This window comes from Sinocyclocheilus anshuiensis, unplaced genomic scaffold (genome assembly GCF_001515605.1).
Source record: "Sinocyclocheilus anshuiensis isolate Anshui unplaced genomic scaffold, SAMN03320099.WGS_v1.1 scaffold322, whole genome shotgun sequence".
Taxonomy (NCBI): domain Eukaryota; kingdom Metazoa; phylum Chordata; class Actinopteri; order Cypriniformes; family Cyprinidae; genus Sinocyclocheilus; species Sinocyclocheilus anshuiensis.
The window spans coordinates 1,846,955-1,869,779 of NW_015542366.1; the positions used below are offsets into that span (position 1 = coordinate 1,846,955).

General features: G+C 35.6%; 1 protein-coding gene across 1 annotated transcript in view; it reads left to right on the forward strand.

Annotated features, from left to right (window-relative positions):
- LOC107692170 (F-box only protein 41-like) overlaps positions 1 to 21,348 on the forward strand; it is a 55,216-nt gene extending 33,868 nt beyond the window's left edge. Inside the window, exons 4-13 of the mRNA XM_016491130.1 lie at positions 1,412 to 1,485; positions 7,689 to 8,050; positions 10,332 to 10,567; positions 11,764 to 11,879; positions 12,837 to 12,989; positions 14,006 to 14,101; positions 14,307 to 14,425; positions 15,392 to 15,550; positions 16,132 to 16,247; positions 17,939 to 21,348. Coding sequence (XP_016346616.1) covers positions 1,412 to 1,485; positions 7,689 to 8,050; positions 10,332 to 10,567; positions 11,764 to 11,879; positions 12,837 to 12,989; positions 14,006 to 14,101; positions 14,307 to 14,425; positions 15,392 to 15,550; positions 16,132 to 16,247; positions 17,939 to 18,001 — 1,494 coding nt within the window. The 3' untranslated portion in view covers positions 18,002 to 21,348. The remainder of the gene's footprint in view (positions 1 to 1,411; positions 1,486 to 7,688; positions 8,051 to 10,331; positions 10,568 to 11,763; positions 11,880 to 12,836; positions 12,990 to 14,005; positions 14,102 to 14,306; positions 14,426 to 15,391; positions 15,551 to 16,131; positions 16,248 to 17,938) is intronic.
- The last annotated feature ends 1,477 nt before the right edge of the window (positions 21,349 to 22,825 follow it).

Here is a 22,825-nt window from a genome sequence, read left to right on the forward strand (position 1 = left end):
TATATATATATATATATATATATATATATTAAAAAGGTATTTTATTTCAGCTCGTTGCCAAAGCAACAGTTCTCATGTTGGTTGTATTTTTTAACTTGAAGTACTAAAATGATTAAAACTAAATAAACTAAAAAAACAACAACAACTATATAAACATATAAAAACACAGCAAAATTACTGATACTTTAAAATGAAAGTGAAAACACTCTAAATAAAAATAAATAAAATCTAACTCAATATTAACTAAAATTATTATAGGATATCAATGATACAAAAATAGCACTGGTGTAGATTTGCTGAAATGAAATAAACACAATTTTACACAATATTTAAAAACATAGAAAACATAAAATATGCAGTATCCTTTGACAAGGCTTTCAGCAGATTTGTTAAACTGACGCAATTGATCAAATGAGCTTGACTGTCAGGAAACAAAGTCGATTTGGTGCAACTTTGCCTATTATTTGGCCTGGTAGAATCTTCCAGCAAGGCACATTAACACAGGTTGCACCAAGGAGATTGTCCATGTAATAAGTGTACGGTAAGCCAATTTGCATAAAAGCAGCTAAATGACAAATTAGTTATTTGTAAGATGAGTAATCAGTGATGCAAAGCAACCTGCTGTCTCGTTGGCTGTGCTGTTATTTTGGACTCAGGGAGTTTTGAAACATTACTGTCAGTGTTGACCCGGACATAACCTACTTCTCATGAAGCATGAATAGTGACGCTAAAACATGTGAGTCATAATCTCATCAATGTTCTGACGAAAATGTAACATGTTTCTTCCATGTACTGTATGGACCCTTTTCACAAGACACATTTCAAAGGTCATCAGCATCGTAAATCCTCCAAAGTTTTTTGCATTTTTGTATTTTGATTTTTTTCTAAAAATGTATGTACATTTATAACACTATACTTTGTATTATTACCTTTGCATCAAATTACAAAAAACTAGTTAACACTAATGTGAGGGTGTTTCTAACACAGCGTCTATGGGAGTGACGGTAAATTTGACATTGTTCTCTCTACTGATTGCCGTTATCAGTCTCTCTCGATTTTTTTTCCTTTTTTTGAAAGTCATGAAAACACTATCATGCATGGAGCTTAATTTTTGCTATTTGAGCAAATGGGAATGCCAAAATATATATTTGTGGCAGTCTCCCATTCATTGCTATAGAAGTTTACCCAACTATGACGACTTCTGCTGCTGAGAAACCCGGAAATGTGAAAAAGTTCTCTAGTCTGGATCATGTCTGAACAGTTCAGACTGGTCCTAGTTTTCTACCTTACCTGTCAATCTGTTTTTATTCAATTTCCCTGCTGATGTTGAGCTACAATATCTCAGTTGTGCTCAGTGAAATTTTGGATCATCACACACACTCTAACTTGATTCTCTCTCTTTCTCTCATAGAGAAATTCCAGTATCTCTGGGGCATCGAGGGGCATGTACCAAGTGTCCGATCGACGTTCCTCCCCCAGCACTGCGTAAGTCTCATCATAGCTGAATTCTGCCTGTTTTGACATTAGCCAAATTTTCTTCTTCTTATAAATTTGAATAATTATACAAGTTATTTTTTTATCAGATCATTTAAATGAATCACTGAATCACAGTCATTTGTTTTGTTCCTGATTGAATTAACGTGTTTGAACAAATTGGTTGAATGACTGATTCAGTGACTCACTCATAAAGATACCAAAATATCTCTTTTATAGCACAGTGAAAGTGTAGTTTTTCTTCAGACTTTGAAGTATTACATTTATCATAAAATTTTGCCATCAGAATTTTGTATGGCAGAGCAGCATGTTTATGTCTTTTATCTGCTAAGAGAGGTGGTGGGTATGTTGAAGTCGGCCTGGTGTGGATGTGTCTTGGGAAAATCTCTAGATTGTTGCATTTGCCTCAGGGTTAAACCAGTCTGTAATCTCTCAGCCATGCAGAAGATATGCGGAAAGAGTCCTGTTGCACACAGGCACACACACATAAACGCATTGCTGTGTGTGGTAAAACTAAAGTGCCTAAAAGCACAAGGCCAAAAACAACCATTACCCGAAGCTCTTGAAGGATAGTGGTGAACACTTGTTGTGTGTGTACTGAGAGCATGTGTGTGTCAGGTCAGGTTTTGCCTACATAGTGGAGACCAAATGCCCAAATTCTGGACCGAATTGATGATAGAATTTTATTTAACCCTTAAAGGGATAGTTCACCCAAAAATGAAAATTCTGTCATCATTTACTAACTATCGTTTTCAATGACTTCATATTCAATATTTTGATCACTGGCAGCTTATTCACCACATCCAGCATCAAATGACAGTGACATTTATATTTCATTGCGTATAGTAATTGCTCTGCAGTAAAGCCATTCAAATCAGTTCAATTTTTGCTGATGATATTCGTTTGTTTTATGCCTGCTGTAATTATGAGTGAAACGTCACGTCATCATTGTGTGTCAAACAGTGCCACCTTGAGGAATAAAGATGCATTGCACATGTTGAGTCATCAGACATGTAAATATAGTTGCGCAGGAAAAAATACTTACACATTTACATACCTCGGGTCTCTAGCGACCCTATACACTTTTTTACAAAAAATTAATCAGAAAACTGGCATTCTTTTATATTTTACTATTTTTTTCTTGTTATATTGTTTATAATTAATAGATTGAGGAATGCTAAGAAAGTTGATGTCTAACTTAAAAAAATGAGGGAGAGGGTAGAGAATGATGTCCCGGGTTGCTAAAGACCCGAGGTATGCATTTAAGGGTTAAACTACAGTATCTTTTTAATAAACAAATGAAATAATGTCTTAATGGAAATCTAAAGATTTTTTGTGTGCGTGTGTGAGGTTAGGGTTATAAAATTATGTTTTATACATGCTGTTTAATGAGGCTATAACTGGGCACATAAAAATGCAGACAAATTGGACATATTATGAACGGCACTATTTTTAAGATTAAATGTTATTCTAGTGAAATTGTTTCAACCAGTCACCATCTGACTTTGAGCATGACTAATTCACATCATAAACAAATTACACTGGTTTTTATTTTTAGATCATTATCTTCTTATGCGATTTCACCTAACACACCATATCCTTTCTGAGGCAGCTCTTTTAACAAGGTTCTGATCTGTGAATGAGACATCACCATCCATCTGTTGTGTGTGTGCATCTGCGCATGGGCCGTATCAAACCATTTGGTGCTCTGAGGGAAGGAAGGAGCAGCGTGGGTTTGCCTGGAGTCTGCTGTCCCTAAATTGACATCACAGACTCCACAGGTCTTCCTCATGAATCAGACGAGAGAGAGGCTTGAAATGCCGGACCGCATGACCACTGCTGTTCCTTTATTATGACATAACCACCATCATCCATCAATTATTAAGACATGAAATAAAGAAATGTATAATACTGTTAAAAATGTGGGGACAATATGAAATTAACACTTTTATTTGGCAAGAATTGCAATAAATTGATCAAAAGTAACAGTAAAAACATTTATAATGTTACAAAAGATGTCTTTTGTTCATCTTAGCCATCACAGGAATAAATTACATTTTAAAATATATTAAAATAGAACACCGATATTTTAAATTGTAATAAAATTTCACAATACTGCTTTAATCTAAAGTTCTGTCGAATGAAACTATGAAACTATCGGCACAGGCTGACAGGTTCTTACTCAGTCTGACATAATGGCATCATTAATCATATGGCACAGCTGATTGGTTTCTTTTCGTATCAGCAGCTTGCTGCTCAACATTCAAATACTCGCTACTTGCTGTAGCGGTTGCAGCATGCTTCAGAAACCCTCCACCTTCCCCAGCTCCACCTGTATAGATCTGCTACGGGGTAATTTCATATATGTTATATATGGGGGTTATTTCATATATGTTATATGTGCAGCAGCAGTATTACCTACATGCTCACAGCAGCAGTCTGTGGATGTGGATGTGGCAGTAGAAAATCTCGGTACTTGCTCTGCCACAGCAGCAGCAGCGTAGCAGATCTATTCCTCCAAGACCAAACACATTAACATTGCCATGCATATTACTGTGCTAAACTCTCAGAGAGTTGTCATGAGGCATACAGCCTTATTGTGCACTTATACGACTTAACTTAAGAGACTTATAAAAAAATAAAATAAAATCTTACTGACCTCAAAGTTTTGAACAGATGTGTATACTCTTCATATATGTTCTGTCAATAGAGCTTCATCTAAACAATAAATTGACCTGCACCTGTGTATTTTTGATCAAATTAATTCAAATAGATTTCATAATATTCTGATTAATTAATAAATATATTAATAAATACAAAATGATTAATAAATTGTATAATTATAATTAAATATGCAAGTTGCTGAGAAAATCTCACACAGGAGTAAAGCACTATAGACATTACAAAATGTGTTTTTAGAAGTTGAATATATTTTTTGTTTTATTTCTTAGGATTAAATATAAGCTGCCCTACGGTCCACAGCAGTCCTTTCTGCAAAAGAGTTTGTGCATCTGTCTGAGGTAGACTTAGGGGACAGACGTCTTTAGCCATTGCATCCTATCTCTATTTTTAGCTTCAAATGAAAATTACAAATAGATAGTTCTTACATGTAAGTTGTGCTGAAACATTAAGAAAGCTCTATAATACTATAAAGAAACCAGACTTATCCTCAAAGTTCTACATTTTTTACTGTCAGTTTGCATGAAAATTTTCATACAAGTTCTTTTTAGTCATTGCGTTTTATCTAACAAATGACTTTTGATATCTCTGCCATAGCCAGCCATGCATTACACATTCCTACTGTGTAAGAAATGATAATGTGTCCCAGCTTCATCTCTAGTGGGTCGTTTGCTCTTCAGCCCACAGTGAAATGTCTGTCATTGTAGTCGGTTGCCTACAGCCGAGCCTACAGTGACTAGTGACTGCAGTAGCACAGTACCTCTTTAAGTCTCTTTTTTTTTTTAAGTCTCTTTAAGGTCTCAGTGCTGTAACATCTGGAGAGTGACTAAATGTCTGACTGGAATCCCCAGTGGAAATTCGCTCCCTGCTAAGCCTTGGAGGAGAACATTCCTTACCCATAATCCCATGCAAATGCCCTAACTGTTGCCTGAGTTGAATGGTTTCACTTGTAATGGTTAACGAAAGGTCTTGCATAGTGGAAGAGTTCAGAAGTATCTTACCCATTTAAACTGATGCCCATGAGATTTTTGAGCCATGTAGATTTTGGATGCAACTATTTGAGTCTTTGAAAATTAAAGTATTTGAATTTTTGAAGATACAAAGGAATCAGGAATAATGCATTCACATGTCTAAATTTAGTTAGTCCAATTGTGTCAGAGCTTCCTCAGATCATTTGCTTTAAACTGATGTCAAAATGAAAATGTCAAGTCTGCTCTTTTCTATATACAGTACTATAGTTGTATGCTGATTACCAGCTGCTAAATTAACATAAATAACATATATTGGTTACATATAGTTGCATTTGATTTGACAACCACTGTAACCTAGACTCTTTTATTAAATATATAGAGCTATTGAGTACTTAAAGTCAGGACTTGTGAGTCAGGACTGGCACTAGTGCATAATAAAAAGTGCATGGCACTCCTAAAAGTTTTGGTTTAGTGCTGTGTACTCTGAGCTCAGTAGTAAGAAGAATCTTCTGAGCAGTGTTTTGATTGAAAACAACTGAGAGCCACTCTCTTATGTGCAATTAAGGAAATAACCCATTACTCATTAAGGCTTAAAAATAATATTTGCAAGATTAATCTTTGCAAGTTATCAATCTTTCCTCCTACAAAGTGAGCTAGCAGAGTCTCTTATTTCTGAATTAGTGGGTGTGTGTTTGTGGGTATTATAGGAAGTCTGTCTAGACAGATCTGATCGTATTTCCTGGTTAACTCTCTGTTCTTTTTACACACTTCTTTTTACACAAACCCTGTATGCTAAAGCTGTTGTTTTCAACTGGTGGTTCTTGACCCAGAAAATGGGTCGCGAGTCTGTTCCGATAGGCTCATGGAATGCAAATAAGAAAATGCAACTACTTGTATAATTGTGAGTAATTAGGATAGCAAAATAAATAAGCATAAAAATAGGCAGTTAGTTGAAACTAGACAAATCAGGCAATTGTTATGCCAACTTGTTACATACATTATTTTAGTTTTATATATATTCTATTATAGCATTCATTGGGTCTGGGCAGTTATGACATACGTTGTGGCTACTGTATAAAGTGTTCAGTTTTAAAGATTTCAGTTTTAGTTTTATTAGTTTTAGTACTTTATCTTTTTAGTATTAGTATTTCAATTAGTTGTTAGGGCAACATTGCTAATTGAAAGGTAAATAAAAAGCTCCAGACTACATTTAAAAAAGGCAGCAGCTATTTACACTAAGTGCAAATAGCCATAGATTATTTACACTATGTTAAAATAGCAGGATTTTCTGCTATTTATACTACTTGTTGCAAATAGTGGCAATTATCTGCACTTCAGTATTGTAGTACCTTATAAAACAGTATGCAATAATAACGTATTGAGTGTAAATTATCATTTTAATTCAAATTATTAAATGGATGCCACCTTATTGGTACAATAAAGCCCTCCCTACACCTACCCTAACCCTACCCGATACTTTATTTTCAACTTTTTGATTATTTCCTTCATTTTTATTGAAAATAAATCTAGCGTAGCGTTAGTTCTGGCAGGTCACGTTAGTCAAGCTCTCATCAGCTGACTCTCAGCTGATCCCCATCAACCTATGGGAATACGACACCTATCTAAGCATTCATATATAAGGTCCCTCAGTATTATCAGCAGTTTTTGCATTGTTCAATAGCTAATTACCCTCCTCCATCCCCAACTCCTCCTCTGTCAGTCAGGATTCAGCCTTCTGATTCTCCTTTGAATCAGACTAATTCTAAAATGTGTACATAACATTATTGAACTTTAACAATATCTGCAATACATTTATGTTGGTTCTGTTCTGTTTACCCTGGGGGGGGGTTGTCGCTGCTCTCCCTGCTCTCATCCATGCTAGGCTGCATGGATGCGCAGGGAGTTCTTGTCCAGAACAGAACCATACTGCCAATCTAAACTGTATGCTAATTGTCAATCATCTTTGACGATAGTGGTCCTGACAGAAATGCCTTTACGATGTGATACGAGATTTGAAAAGGGGAAAAAAAACATTTGGCAAAAGGCGGGTTCGAACTCGGGTCGATCGCGTCAAAAAGACCACGGAACGCGGTTTACCATCTGCACAACTGGAGCTGAAGAATCACAGCCATTTTTTTATAATGTTGACTAGCCCAATCACACGTTGGTGGGCGGAGTTAGTGTAAATAGCCTCTGCCAACAAGGCGGGCTATTTGCACTAAGTTTAAATAGACACTACGTAAAAGAAAAATCTGGTGAATTATTTGAATTATTAAAAAAAAAAAAATGATGGAAATAAGATTACAAATTTAGATACATTTAGTATCTTTTTCCTTTTCAGCCTATGCAGTGTGAATAATTTTGCATATTGTTGAGCCTACATTTCACGGTAATATTAATGCATTTTGCAGTATTTTATTTGAATGATTATTTGTATGTTAAACAATGACGGCAATAGATGTCTAGTAATTCCTTTAATAAATTACTGCAAATTAACCACAATATTGTCCCTGTGTTTTTCTCCATGCTTCCCTATGTGCTCAGCGCATCAGGACGAGGGAAGTCTGTGTCCCAGGGTTCAGGAGGTTACGATAGTGACAGTGTGGACCTCCACGCTCTGGAGGACTGCCCTGATGCTCAGTACTACCACGTCCAGTGCCGACTTGGGGAAGGAGGCGGAGGAGGAGGATATGAAAGGGCGGCTGCTTCTTGCAGCTGGGGTCTCCGCAAACAGGCCATCCAGAACTGGCAGCGCCGGCCATATCGGAATAGCACAGAGGGAGAGGAGGGCGACGTGTCTGACGTAGGATCCCGCACCACTGAGTCCGAGGCCGAGATGTGGGAGCAAGACAGGAGAGCAGAAAGCCAGCACGGGGGGAAGCGTGGAGGATACAGACTAGCTACAGGTGCGTCATTGACTTGCGTGGGCAGAATGAGCGAAGAATTTGTCCTTGGGTTTATTTTGTATTTCTAAATGTTCGTGGAAGAACATGGTTCATTTCCCAGGGAACACAATTCCAAAGGCGTGAATGTAAATGCCATTTTGGGCTTGTCAGTCATTTAAAACATAATCTGGGGCAGGCAGAAAAGAGCAGGTCTGTAGCAAATGCTGCTCTGGTTTCAAATGTCATTTTGCAGTATGTAAGTTTGTGTGTTAACAGTTTGTTGACCAGTTTGTCACGCCAGAGGCCACAGTACCCACTCTCCAAATAATGACGGTATAGTCGGGTCAGAGGACCAGGACGCCGGCTGAGGAAAATTAGGTCACATGAATGCAACTGCTGTCAGGATCATAGGCCAGAGAGCAGTAGAGAGCGTGTGTCATAAAGCCATGAGCAATGAGCACAATTTTCCACCTACTGACTCCAGGTCATTGTGGGAAGAGCGAAATGAGTAACCAATAGTCTACTCTATGCTCTCATACATAATCATACCATATACAAAGTGTGACTTAAGGCCATGATATCTTGACTGTATGTATTTCATTTACATTGATTAAGGCTCATTTGTACTGTTATTTCTGTAGATTGTCAACTCTCCATTGTTCAGCTGTCAGATTATGTGGCAGAAAATGTTACCAACCTTTGTAGGTGGCAGCAGTAGGCCTGCTCACATCTTATTGAAAAAAGTTAAAGGGAATTAACAAAATAAATGCATGATTTTTTTCATAACATTACAGAAGCCAGCATGGAAATTATATTTGAATGATACATATGCCTTCCATGTCAAACAATGTCAAAGTGTCAACCTCAGAAAGTATTTGGAAGTTGGTATAAAATCCATTGGAGAGATCAAGGGATGTATTCTGTGCATTTATTTAAGTGCAGACTTGTTTCTAGCAGATGTGAATGCAAAAATAAAATCATTTTTGATTATTATTTTATGTATTTCTTATTATTTTATTATTGTTATTATTTATTATTATTTTTGCACATTTTTATTTGTAGTTTATTTTTACATATTTGGATGAACTCATTCATTTTTAGTACAAACATAATTTAATCATTTTTATTTCACAAATTAATTAATTAATATTAAATAATAAATAATTATTGGTGAGCATTAATTAAATAAGTATTATTATGACCTTTTTTATTCTTTTATTTTTATTAATTAATTAAATCTAAAATTGCGTAAATCAAGAAATGATTTACAAATCTAAAATTGTGTAAATCAAGAAATGAAGGCATTTGTTTTGCAGCAAACAATGAGGTTGCCTGCATCCACTTAAGTGCATACTTGTTTAGCGTTTAAATGCAGATATGAATGTATTTTTTTATTTTATTTTTTATAGATTATTTTATAAAATATTTGTACTCATATGAATAAACTAAATTTGTTATACTGATATAATTTAGCACTTTTTATTTCACAAGTAAAACTGTGTATATTTATGTAACGATAATTAATATTCTGGTATTTTTATTATTAATTAATGGTAATTCAACTTTTACATTTTTTTTAATAATTTCAGAAATGAAGACCATTTTCCCAGCAGGGCAAACAATGTGGGATGATGTTGCCTGCATCCACTGATCCAGAGTCATCTTTTTTTCATCCCGCTATTAGTTAATGTTTGGTTTTGGATAGGAGAAACTGATCCTAGACCAGCAGTCATGGCTAGTTTATCCAGCTAGGTTTTGAATGTAACTGAATGCATAAACATAACGCCCATGTCCAGGTGAAGGCCTACTTTCCTTACCATAGCCATACCTTAGCCATACACAATCCCTCCTGTCCTGTTTGAGTCATAACTTCTGGCAGATTTTGCCTAAAAATGTTACATCTTATAAAACAAGAACAACACCTGTTTCTTTAGTCTCAGTCTCGTTAGATCTTCAGCAAATCGTGTATGACTCAAGTAAACCTAGAGTCTGTCAAACTGGAGCTGTGAGATAGAAATGGCCTGCTGATTGCATGATTTGGAGGATGTTCAGAACCTGTAGGAGGCAGTGAGAAGAGCAAACAGACTGATAGCTATCCTTTTTATTTTACTGAGGCGCCACCATATGGACATGTATGGTAATGCAGCCAGTAAAAGGATTAATGCACGCAAAAATTAACTCACCCATTTTCGATGTGGAGTTCAGTGTGCTAAAGGTCTTCTCTTTTACATGCAGGAAAACTAAATGGTGACCACAGCTGTCAAGCAAGTCTTCCTTTAGCTCTTATTCTCCGTGTCGGCAGGTCGTTCTGAAGGGGGATACAAGCCTTGTCGCCACGAGAAAAGCCCGTCTAAAGTAAACGAGGTGATCAGTCCTGAGGTGCTGAAGATACGTGCCGCTCTCTTCTGTATCTTTACCTACCTGGATACGAAGACACTCCTGCGTGCGGCCGAGGTGTCCCAGGATTGGAAGTTTGTGGCTCGTCACCCGGCGGTGTGGACCAGAGTGCTGCTGGAGAACGCTCGCATCTCTTCAAAGGTTTTAACACCATTCACACAAACACTTTTACAGTAGTACTTCTGTTCAATTTAAACAGTGAATGAAATCAAATCTGCCTGGAATTTTATTTTTATGTTTTGTTTTTTTTTTTATCAGAAAATGCTACTCCTGAAATGTATGCTCTAACACTACAACATGACATAAGTATTTATATCATATTACCCATAATTACTGTCTTGAACATTTTAAACATTATCACAGTTTAAATTGCAGAACTGCTTTTGGATTAAGCCTTCACTAGACTATGAATTACTCAAAACTAAAAGGGTCATTCCTGTTATGCAGTACCTTTTGGGCTAATTATTAACTTAATAATAATAATAATAATATGCTTGTGCTGTATTTTAGTTCAAAATTAGAGCTTCACAGGAAGAAAATAACTAAAGTTGTCAATTGCTCAAAGAATTGAGAGTTAGCTGACAAAAATAATATGTAATGATATCACTTCCTGGACCTAGAGGATGATGTCTTTTTTTATTTTTATTTTTGTATTTTTGAAATTGTAGATAGGATAGAAAGTGATATTAGGGGCATGGGGGAAAATATGTAATGATTAATAGTTAATAGACAAATTAATATAATTGAAATTATACCCCCCCCCCCAAAATCAAATGTTTTGATGAAAATTAAAATGTTAAAATATATTTTACACATATATCGTTTAGAATTACAGAGACTACAATTAAAACTGAAATGCCAAATAGAAACATAAAAAAGGCACATAGAAAACTAAAATAACATAAGTTAATAAATATGAAATATATTAATAAATAATAAATTGTCATGTTAAGTTAGTACATAGCACCTGGGATGCTATGTAAAAAAACATTAACTTAAGTCTAGTGAAATTATTCAGAATTCAACCGTGCAATATTGTGATAGAAGTATAATATTAATAATAATAATTTGAATTCTGTCATCTTAATTTTATCTTTAAAAATTGTGATTGTGATATTTTATTAAAGATTATACTAAATATATATATGATGTGTATATATGATGCGGAGATGAAAATGTACTGCATTAAAGGACTGACCCAAAAGACATTTAACAGTTCTGAATGAGATGTGAAACGGTGTAGCATTAATTATCTGCTGCCCACGTATTTCGTAACTGCTAATAGTCCTGAAAAAAGGCCAAGCTCTCTAACTCTGTCTCTCGCTATGTTTGTTTAGTTCTTGTGCACTCTGTCTCAGTGGTGCACACAGACGCATTCCCTCATCCTCCAGAACCTCAAACCCCGGCAGAGGGGCAGAAAAGAGACAAAGGAGGAGTATCTGAAGAGCACACGGTAACGCGGTCTCCCACTGCGCCTGCTGTTTACTGTACCATACTGACCCTGCTGTTTGTGTGGCTACTGCCTTCCCACAGCTCCACGCACCTCCTCCTCTTCTCGCCGTTGTTTTATTACCTTCTGCACTCATCCCTGATCCTCTCATCACTCTTTCACACCAAACAGATACACACTCACTCGCTCACACAGTCTGACACTTGTGAAGTGCTTGTTCAGAAATCCAGTGTGAGAAGGGAACAGAATGAGCAGCTTGTTAATTGCTCTGCTAAATCACCTCAACCTGAGTGCCAGTTGAAAACCTCATGAAAGACTTTGACGTAGACGTCGTATATTTGGTGGATTTAAAGCTGAAAGTAATTTTTTAATTTTAAAATATCCTGTACGAGACAAAAAAATCAAAAAGCAATCAAACTAAAGATTCATTATTGAACCAAATGGCATTGCAGGCTAATAAATTCAGGACTGTCCCCATACAAAATCATTCTCTGAGTAGATGATTTTTATGTGGTATTATATGTAGCAACCACAAATGTCAACAAAATATTTTTTATTTATGTATGCAATTTTATGTACTTATATACAGTATATACACACACAAATTAAATGTATGTCTGTCTTTTACATTTATCAACATGTATTGACAGGTTTTAGGATGGATATACATGTACATGACATTTGTTCAAAAATGTATTACACATACATAAACATATTTGGTTAGATATTGATGTTAATATATGAAATTGTTCCAATTTCTAATAGGTGTCATATATTACATTTTCATATATACAATATATTTTCATATGAAGCAAAAACATGTTTGTACATACTGTATATTACATTGGCGTATGGGTCATAACTTTATTAGGACATCTGGTCACCATAGTCCCCACATATTTTGTATAAACTGAAATGTTAATAGATTGTGTTAATAGATTCTCTTTCTTTTGTGTTTAGTGGCTGTCTTGAGGAGGGTCTGGAGGCTTTGTTGAAAGCTACTGGCAGTAATCTGCTCATTCTGAAGGTGTCTCATTGTCCGAATCTATTGACCGATCGCTCTCTGTGGTTGGCCAGCTGTTATTGCAGGGCACTACAGGCTGTCACATACAGGTTGGTCCACAAGGGAGCACTATTTAGTCCTTTTTTTGTCCATATATTCTTTTATTACACAACTTTGTGGTATACTTGACTCTGATCGGTCAATTGCATCCTTGTACAGGCAGATATTTTTTTTGTATTATGACTCCTAAACTATTAATGAGCACTGTCCCCAGGAAATCAATTTACTGCTTAGCTTTAATGAAAATAATATCAACTCTAATTAATTTTTCATGTCTATTTAATTATTTATTCACTAAGCAATCATGTAATAAATTGGATATGTATGCTTAAAGGCTGAAAACATATATTTTTTTAATGACTGACTGGCTGTTAGATATAATTTAGCATTTAATAATATAATAATGGCATATGGTCATAACATTGAGTTTTCTCTTATAAGATATACACTTTTTTTTTTTTTTTTTACAGAGCCTCTAAAGGGATGTGCTGATGGTAAAAAAAAAAAGAGAGAGAGATGGGAGAAAACTTATATTTCAATGCTTTTGTGTTCACTTGCAAAACGTTTGCGTTTTCCCGAGCAACTTTGCGTTCACTCACAAAACCTTTAGGTGGGAGGGAAAACTATATTCCAGTGCTTTTGTGAATGAATACAAAAGCATTTAAATATAATGACTATTAATGACCACTGTGCTGGGAAACCAATTTGCTAAATTGCTTTAATGAAAATAGTAACAACTCTTAATTGATTTTTCATATATATTTATTCAGTAAGCTATCATGTAATAAATTGGATCTATACTTTAAGGATGCAAACATAATTTTGGAATCAAGCATAGATTCTGTAGACTGTAGACTCATAAATTTTTCGTACATTAAAAAAAAAATCATACATGTATTAGCAGGAAAGCTTTTTGTAATTATGTCCAAGGCCAGTACAGGTCAGAGTAGAAATAAACACGTTGATTAATGTGTATGATTGCTTAGTTCCCATTGACAGGTCATAACAAGATTTGCAAAGGCAGAGAGAGAAAGTTTCTCAGATGTTGATTTTGATTATGTCTTAGGAGCGCAACAGACCCTGTTGGACAGGAAGTTATCTGGGCACTGGGAGCTGGTTGCAGAGACATCATCTCACTACAGGTGGCACCTTTACATCCATGGTAAGAGTGAAATACACTTATTTGTTTCAAAGACAATTGTAGATTTTTGTTAAGGTGGTTCTTAAACATGGTTTGATAGCTTAAATATTATGCCAGTTTAAAATGCAACATCTACTGTCTTTTTTGAGCATTTGTCTTTGATATTAGAAAAAATATTTTTAAAGTTTAATGTAAATAATTGAAAATGTGAATTGTCTTTCTGTAGTCAGCAGCCAGCACGCTTCAGTAACAGGTGTCTGCAGACCATTGGCAGATGCTGGCCACACCTGCGAGCGCTGGGTGTGGGCGGAGCTGGCTGTGGCATACAGGGATTGGCTTCTTTGGGTGAGTGAGAGTAAACTAGTGTTTGCCATTATTTCTTAAAGTTTAGGCAGTAAAAAGAAGAGAAATATGAAGCTATGGTACCATTTGATATTCAGCAGATCTACAGCCTGAAGGAAACATCAGATTCTTAGTTCAAACACACCTTTGTAAAAAGGTGCAAATGATACCTAATGTATCAATTAATAAGACTAAGTTTGAATACTTGCACGTCTCGTCTGTCTGAAAGAGAGGCTTGATGCAATCTGAAGGCTCAAGTTGATCTTTGCTGAAGTTGGTTGATGAAAAAAAGAACCAGTTTGAGTCAGAGAATCCCGGTGAATGGAAAGTCAAGGCACGAGCTTAGTGGGTCCTTAGCAGCGTTGGAGCTCACATCTTCTCAGAATCTAACAGAACCGCAGACTAGAGGCGGGTCACTGATGTGAGGCCTTTAAGGTCTGAGAAGATTCACGCCTCTCAAGATGTGTTAACTGAGGGGGGTTACAGAGTATTTGTTAAATATAGCTAACAAAATATATATTGTGTGTCTGATTGGTCCAGATGCTACAGCTATGTAAAAAAAACCCATTTGAGCCGTACATAGACCACTTTAGAAAATTTAATCAGGAAGATAAACAGAATTGTTTTTCTCAAATCTTTCAGCTATTTTCTTCCACTTCACTTCCAGTTACTGTCCTCAGTGTCTCACTTTTCAGAAGGACTACAGCTGTGTATTAGTTGAGTTGTTCTCTTCCTGTGCTCACCTAAAAACAGTGCACATGTAGTATAACCTACTTTCATGTTTTCATAGTGCTTTTTGATGTTTTGGAGCTTTTTGGAGCCATTTATTTTGTATTCATTTTTGAGTGAAGCATTCCTTTTAACATCGTCTCTAATGCAGCTGACTACCACTGTGCCAATAGACTTTCTTTGATGCCTTCTATCTCCACAAAGACGGTAATCACCCTGTTTGTGTGAATATATCTTCAGCAAGGAACTGCATGAGGCTGCAGGTGCTAGAGTTGGACCACGTCAGTGAGATCAATCAGGAAGTGGCTGCTGAGATGTGCCGAGAGGGACTGAAGGGTCTGGAGATGCTGGTGCTCACCTCCACTCCTGTTACTCCTAAAGCCCTGCTTCACTTTAATAGTGAGTCCACACAAACTGATTCAGATTCTTATTCATTATTATTGTTTGGTATTTGAACAGTAACAGTGAACTGTTGTGCATCTAAACTAAGCATCAACCAGTGGAAGCCTGGTGATGTCAAAGGCAGAGATGTTGAATCATGCTTTATTAAAATAAATTACTCCATTAAATAATTTAATTAAATATTTAATTCTTAAAAATACATTATTTAATTTCTAATAATTAAATAGTTTAATTCTTAATGAAAAATTTTATAATAAGTAATTTAATTAATTTATAATATAATATAATTATAATTTATATTTTTTATAATTAACTTATAATCATTTATTATTAATTATAAAGTTTTTTAATAATTAGCATTTAATGAATTGCAAGAGACTAAGGAATATTCTCCTGTATTTGCAGTTAATTTCAAAAAGATCATTAAATTAGTTGTTGGAAAATGTTCAGATTAAACATTGGATTTGGTTATATCTTTAGATTTAGAGCTATAATGACATGAAATACGCCCGCACTTCCTGTAAAATGACTCTCTGCCCTCACTCTCTTACTCATTCCCAGCTCCACTCTTTTCACAGGTGTGTGTCGTAACCTGAAGTCTATAGTAGTCCAGATCGGTATAGAAGATTACTTTGAAGACCCTAACAGTCCCGAGGCCAGAAAACTCTTTGACGAAATGGTGAACAAGCTGCAGGTATAGAATCATTGCTATAGATAGGTTTTTGAGACATCTGAGACCGTCATAAAATTTGACCCATCCATATCCGTTTATCCACTACCAGACTAAAATTACTAGCAAAAGCTGTTCTGTAGTAATTTAGTCTTAGGCCATGGGGTTTCCTGTGTCTGAGACAGCATTAAAGATGAGTAAGTGAAAGCAGAAGAACCTCTCACAGCTGCCGTGTTGAGGAACCATGAGTCAAATGCAAGTGATTCATCTCATCCATTTGCTTTCTTTGAGGACCCAGGAAGCTGCCTCTTCTCTGTTCTGACTCTAGATAAACTGGGAGAGGAAGTGGAAGTGGGGTTACACCCACCCACGTGAAAACTCAAGCTAAAGTGACTTGCAGGATGTCTTACACAAGCTGTGCTGAAATGGGCTGCTGTAGATGACAGAGTGCATTGCTCATCATATATCATTTTCATAAGAGGCTCAAAAATATTTTGTACTTGTTCAGAAACTGTCCACGGTTTATTTCCACCATCAACATGGAAGCAAATTTATAGTGTCCAGATCTATATCATCTCGGTGATTTGGCTCCTCTATGTGGTCCTGCGAATGAAAGTTCTTTCATTTTGTAAAAAGCCAAATGAAAATACCCTTTAATCACATCACAGGATCAGTTGAACCGTCAAAACACAAGCGGAGATTATGATTATCCAGGGATAAAGTTTCAAATTATGTAACTATAATGCCTTATTGCCAGACATTTTTCCCTTTTTTCAAAGTTTTTTTTTTTAATCCAGAGATACTTACAAATAAATAAAAAAAACGAAAAGTGACATAAAAGTCGATTACAATAGTCAATAGAATAAAAAAATAGATACATTTTCCAGTCATTTTTGTCACCAGAAATTTGAATGTCTTTTACATTCTAATTCAGTTCCTGGAACAGAATTGGATTTGAATTGATGTAGCAACAGAATGCAGAATTGTGATTTGAATTAGAATTTTAAGGTACACTATGGAACGTCGGTCTCTCTATTGCCAACTATACCAATTTAAATCGCACCAATTTTTTTTTCTTTACCAATAAAATCGCAATTTACTTTGGCACTGTTCAGTGTTATTTTAGTATTATTTACATACCTTTATATTATTTTGTTAATATTTTAAATCAGTCTTTATTTTTATATTTTCTATATTCATTTTAGTTTTACTTTAAATTTTAGTAATTAAAAAAACAGATTGAGATAGTGATTTTATGTGGATTTGTCATTGTTATTAGTTTTTAAAAATATACATTTTTATTTCAGTTCTAGTTTTAGAAATTTTAGTATTTAAACTTAAAAAAAAAACACTTAAATTAAAATTTGAAATCTAATCAACTAACCAGTAAAAAAGTTCAACTAACCAATAAAAAAAGTTAAGTTTAGCATTTAATGTTTATATATATTTCAGCATTATTTTAATTCAGTAACAATAACAACACTTGTGTTGTTTTTTTAATGTTAGTTGTGCTTCACCAGAGCAAAGAAATGATGTAAACCTGAAATGGCCTACCAAATCAAACCTGACCTGCCTGTTGTACTTGCTCAAAAAAGGAATTTTGTTCACCTTTGAACAACATGTACTCAACATAACACTGTACATACAATATACATACTGTATTTCCAAAAATATAACACCGGTTCGTTCATATCCTTTCTGTCTTCTCCTCTCAGGCACTCAAAAAAAGACCTGGTTTCTCCAAAATCCTCCATGTGAAGGCTGATGGCTTGTGCTAACTCTGCTGTGTTGAGGCCAGAGCCACATACAGGTTCACCGAATATTTCAACCTGATCGAGTCATTCTCTCCTCAAATAAACGAGGAAGAATCAAACACTTCCGCTTCAGTTTGAACTCTAAACAACAGTCTACCACACCAAGACGGCAGCACCTGTTAGCTTTGACATGACGCAACCAAATAAAGGAGTCTGTAAAGATAATACGTAACAAACTCCACGAGAAGGCATAATTACTTGCCATGGCTGCCGTTCCAACAGTCATCCAATTACAGACTAAGGATTTTTCTCCTACTTGCCAAACGCGCTAAACTTTTAATAAGATCTCAGAGAACATGACGTCTCTCTTCAGAGCACAGAGCTGCAGGAGGGAGCAGTCTCATATTCGAGATTGATCAATGTGAAATCCTAACAGCACAAATTTAAAATCCACATGGGTAAGTTAGTAATGTGGGAGTGTGTGTTTGTGTGATCAGCTCGATTGCTTCCCCGATGTTCAGCAAAGAGACGCATTCGTTCATTAGTCGTCACTTAAGAGCGTTACTCTTCGAACTGGCTGCGTCAGCCAGCCATATTACTAGGACAAATATCAACATAACAAAATCACCAGCGTCAGACATGGCTTACAGAGACCTATACTTAGGGGAAGCCATGTCTCCACAGAAATTACTATTACTTGCAGGTATCTTGTGTCCTTAAGCGCAAGTTCAAACCGAAAGAAGAAGCCAATAAACACAAGCTGTTCGTGTTCGTGTCAGACCCTCCAGTCCTTTAGCCGTATTCCCATGACCAGGGTCACTCTGGCAAGGGATTGTTTCTCATCATTGGATCTGTTGTTCCAGACAGATTTGCAATGCCTTCTCCATAATGTGCAATCCATTGCTCCAACATTTTGTTTTCAAGGTTGAATTTTGGTCACACCCAATGTGCCATTAGTCTTAAAGGTATTAAGTCATACTCTACAAGGTGTGCACTTATCTAAAAGGAATTTAAGGGTGATTAGTGAGGAATAGAGACAAGCTCATGGTGCTGTCAATCCAATGTACACCTACACTTTCACCTCAGATGTCAACGTCTCCATCTCTTCCATCAGTTACTGTTCAAACTTCTATAGAACTCAGGCTGGTGCCGCTCACTAGATCAGTTCTCCATCTGCTCTGTTGATTTCAGATGGTGTTTTCCATGTTCTAAAGGTAGACGCCACTGAATGCACAATCGAATAGAAGGGATAAAAACAAATATATAGAGTTGTTATATTCGGTTCTTAACAGAATCTACAACAACTTCACTTCTGAAATGTGTGGGTTAGGTTTTGGCTTTGGTTCCTTGGATAGAACTTTACTTGCTGGAACTGGGAAATAAGTTAACAATAGCCATATTAGGCCATGTTAGACTACAAAATGAAAAATGATTCCGCACAGCTGAGATTGAATTCAGTATAGCCTCATTTTGTCAAGGCCAGCATTGTGAAAAATAACTTTTTATTTTGTTTTCAAATGGAAAAAGGTGATTTATGGTATATTTTTTTGTGCATTTTTGAGTAGATAGTATAACATGTCAGGTTTTGCTTTCAGTTGGAATATTACTCCATTGTTAGGATTAAGTTTACACTAAAAAAATGAATGTTAAAGCACTTAAATGTGTTTCAGCTAGAAGTCAGTCATACAAAGAAACTAGAATATACCATTCTCATCAAGTTTCTTTAAAATAATAATAATAAAATAAAAACATGCTAATGCAATAATACTGATGCAAGTACTGGTCTCGACCGCTCTCGGTGCTGTACCACTTACCCATCAGGCATTGCTGCTCCCCTTGGCCAGTCTCTGAGCTGAAATCACACAGTCCGAACGCTCTACTCTAAGTGCTTTAGTCAAGGCGAGCACTTCTACAGTGCAACGTTCTACTTCCTGTCTTAAAACACATTATGGATTAGGATGAGAGGAGTATTCACACTATCTGCACAAAGTTTATTTTAGGATGGCTGTTCAAAATGAGACAATGTGGACCAGAATGGAAACTGCAAAACCATCTTCAAGAAAGAAATTTCAGAGGTGGGATAGGGTAACCTACTCTACCCACAATGCCACACAATGACTTTTCGAGTGAGTTGGCACTCGACTTCTGAAGACTTATAAAAAAAAAAACTGTATGTATGTTGTTTCTATAGGAAGGAATTACAAACAGTGTAAATATTTCAAATGTAACCTAAAGAAAGAGAGCAGCGTTTAACGGATTTCCGCCCACAAATGGTTTCCCGTATGGTGGCTGTACTGACCAGATGACTTTCAGAGTTCAAAGATATTGAATTTGCAGTATGCTGTGTATGATAGATGCTTTATATTGAATGTGTATCAGAGTCCTATAGAGATGGAAATAATTTAAAAACAGAGTACAATTTATTTCAACTATTTATTTCTATAAAAAGAGATGTCTATGATGATGGCATGTTTGTGCTAAAGCATTATATATATCATGTTGCCTTTTCAACTGTTCTGCTGTAGATGTTATTAGATTATTAGATCTGAGTGCTCTGGATTACTGCTTGCTGCCTTTCATTTTTAGACTGAGCAACCGTTGCACCATTATGATGATAAAAATGAACTGCTAATGTTTATAGTATTAAGCCGTTGGTGTTCTATTTTGTTTAATGTCGAGCCTTTTTAAAGAATCTGACATATGTAATGCACTTTTTTTAAATCGGAGCAATACCAGTGCTCTGTGATGGCTGGTTTCGTATAATTCATGTGCAATTCCTCTTTTCCTTAGTTTTGCACCGGAAGACTATCAGCTTTCCATTCATCATGTGATCAGTCCGTTCAATAGTTTTAGTGACTTTTTATGAAACCCTCTCAGTGGTCTTATTTGATGCATAGCATTAACCTGCAATATAACAATAAATAGCAACATTAACATATAAATATAACTGCTTTGTCATGTAAGAACATTTGATCATGTTTTTATTTATATGCTTTAAGCAAGTGGTGAACGTGATGACATGCTGGGTAATAGTGTGTGGACTGAGCACTTTGAATATGAAATTTTATTTGACTAAAAATAGACTAAAAGAGATTCTGAACTATGTGACCAACCCAAACTTGGAATTGAATTCATCTGAATGGATTATGATAAACTGACAGATTTTGAGACCGATTGAAACTTGGGAGAGAAGAAAAGGGAAGAAAAGGCATAACCATTGTTTTTGTACCACTAACCAGAACTTCTTGAAAGAAACAATCAGTTATAGTGGTGTTTGCTATTGTTAGGTGTCAGATGTTGTGACAATTCATGTGTAGCTGTAATTGTAACCATCAAATCAATGACCTATTATTAAAAGTATGTCGAAAAGACGAATCTAACAGATGATTTATTAATAGTGGAGTACTGTCAGCTTTTTGTTCCGTTACGTTTAGTGGACTCGACATGGTGTAAAGATAGAAACATCATTCAAAATCTTAACAGCCATATTCAAACTCCATAGCCTTGGAATGATAATAACCACATATAGTACATATTAATCATTATGCCTTTCATTTATCTGTTTTATTTTATTTCTGCTACTCTGTCCATCAATATGGCATTCAGTCCTTAATGTCACGATATTGAGATTTTGCTTTTCCAATGTTCAGCTTTGTGCTGTGATGTTCTTTAGCCATGATACTTCTTGGCTTGTCAAAGCCTACCTCTTGGCTCTCATTTGAATGATTGTATTTTATGCCCATCTGTCTGAACTGTTTTCTTGCATAACCTCAAACATCTTCTGGCAACATAAGTTGAGTTGTGTTGCTTTTTTTATACCAACAGATTGCATTGACGTTATTTAATGAATGCACATTCTCTGCCGTTGCACAAAAAGGCAATTCATCACCCGAAGTTAGTTAATATTTACTGGAAAATGTTCATGATTAAACTCTTTTCTTGCTTGTGGGAACAACTGCAGACCTTTTTTTTCCCCCTCGTATTTTTTTGTGGCCTGCTTATTAAAATTCCTTATTGTCTGTTCGACCGTTATCCCAGTTTGCGAAAAGTTTAATATAAAAGTGTGATGGAATCGTTTATATTCCAAAATCTCATGCCATTTTGTTCCAGGCATATTTGATGAGTTATAATAAAAATCTGACACATAGCTACACTCATATTGTGTGAAGAGATTTTTGTATTGCATGCATCCCTTTAGAATACGTATGTCATACATATGAGAATGAAGAAAAAACCCTTGAAGCACGGATTTTATTTTATTTTATTATCTATTTATTTATTTGCACCAATTTGTTACACGTTTTAAACACTTTGTAAAGTCACTCCTAAGACAGACAGGAAAAAAAAATCAGTAAAAATAGATTTTTTGTTCACGCAGTTGCCTCTTTGAAAAGTATAAATGCAGGCTAAATAAAATGAAATGGGATGTGAAGTCCGTCCTCAGGCAGTATCATTAGGGTGCTTTTATTATATTTGGACCAAATCATTGTCAACAAATGTTTCTTATTAAAAACACATTTTGCAGCGTAGGCCTGCTAATTATTTTCGCCGAGGGCTGATCATTGTTTATTGCGTATTGTTGTGTTCGCACGTCTTTAGTTTTTAAAATGTAAGTAATTTTCATTTTACATTGATTTTAGGTTTCAATAGGCCTACAATTGATTTTATAGACTAAATAAAAACAGCATGTCCACCAGATGTCAGTAGTGCACTGTGGACGCAAGCGGAAAATAACGTGGCCTGTGCATTTCAGTGCATTTTTTCGAATTGCTTTAATAAATGATTCAAGATTATTAGTTACGCCTACATCAAGTATATCATACATAACTGTTTATCTATGAACATTGT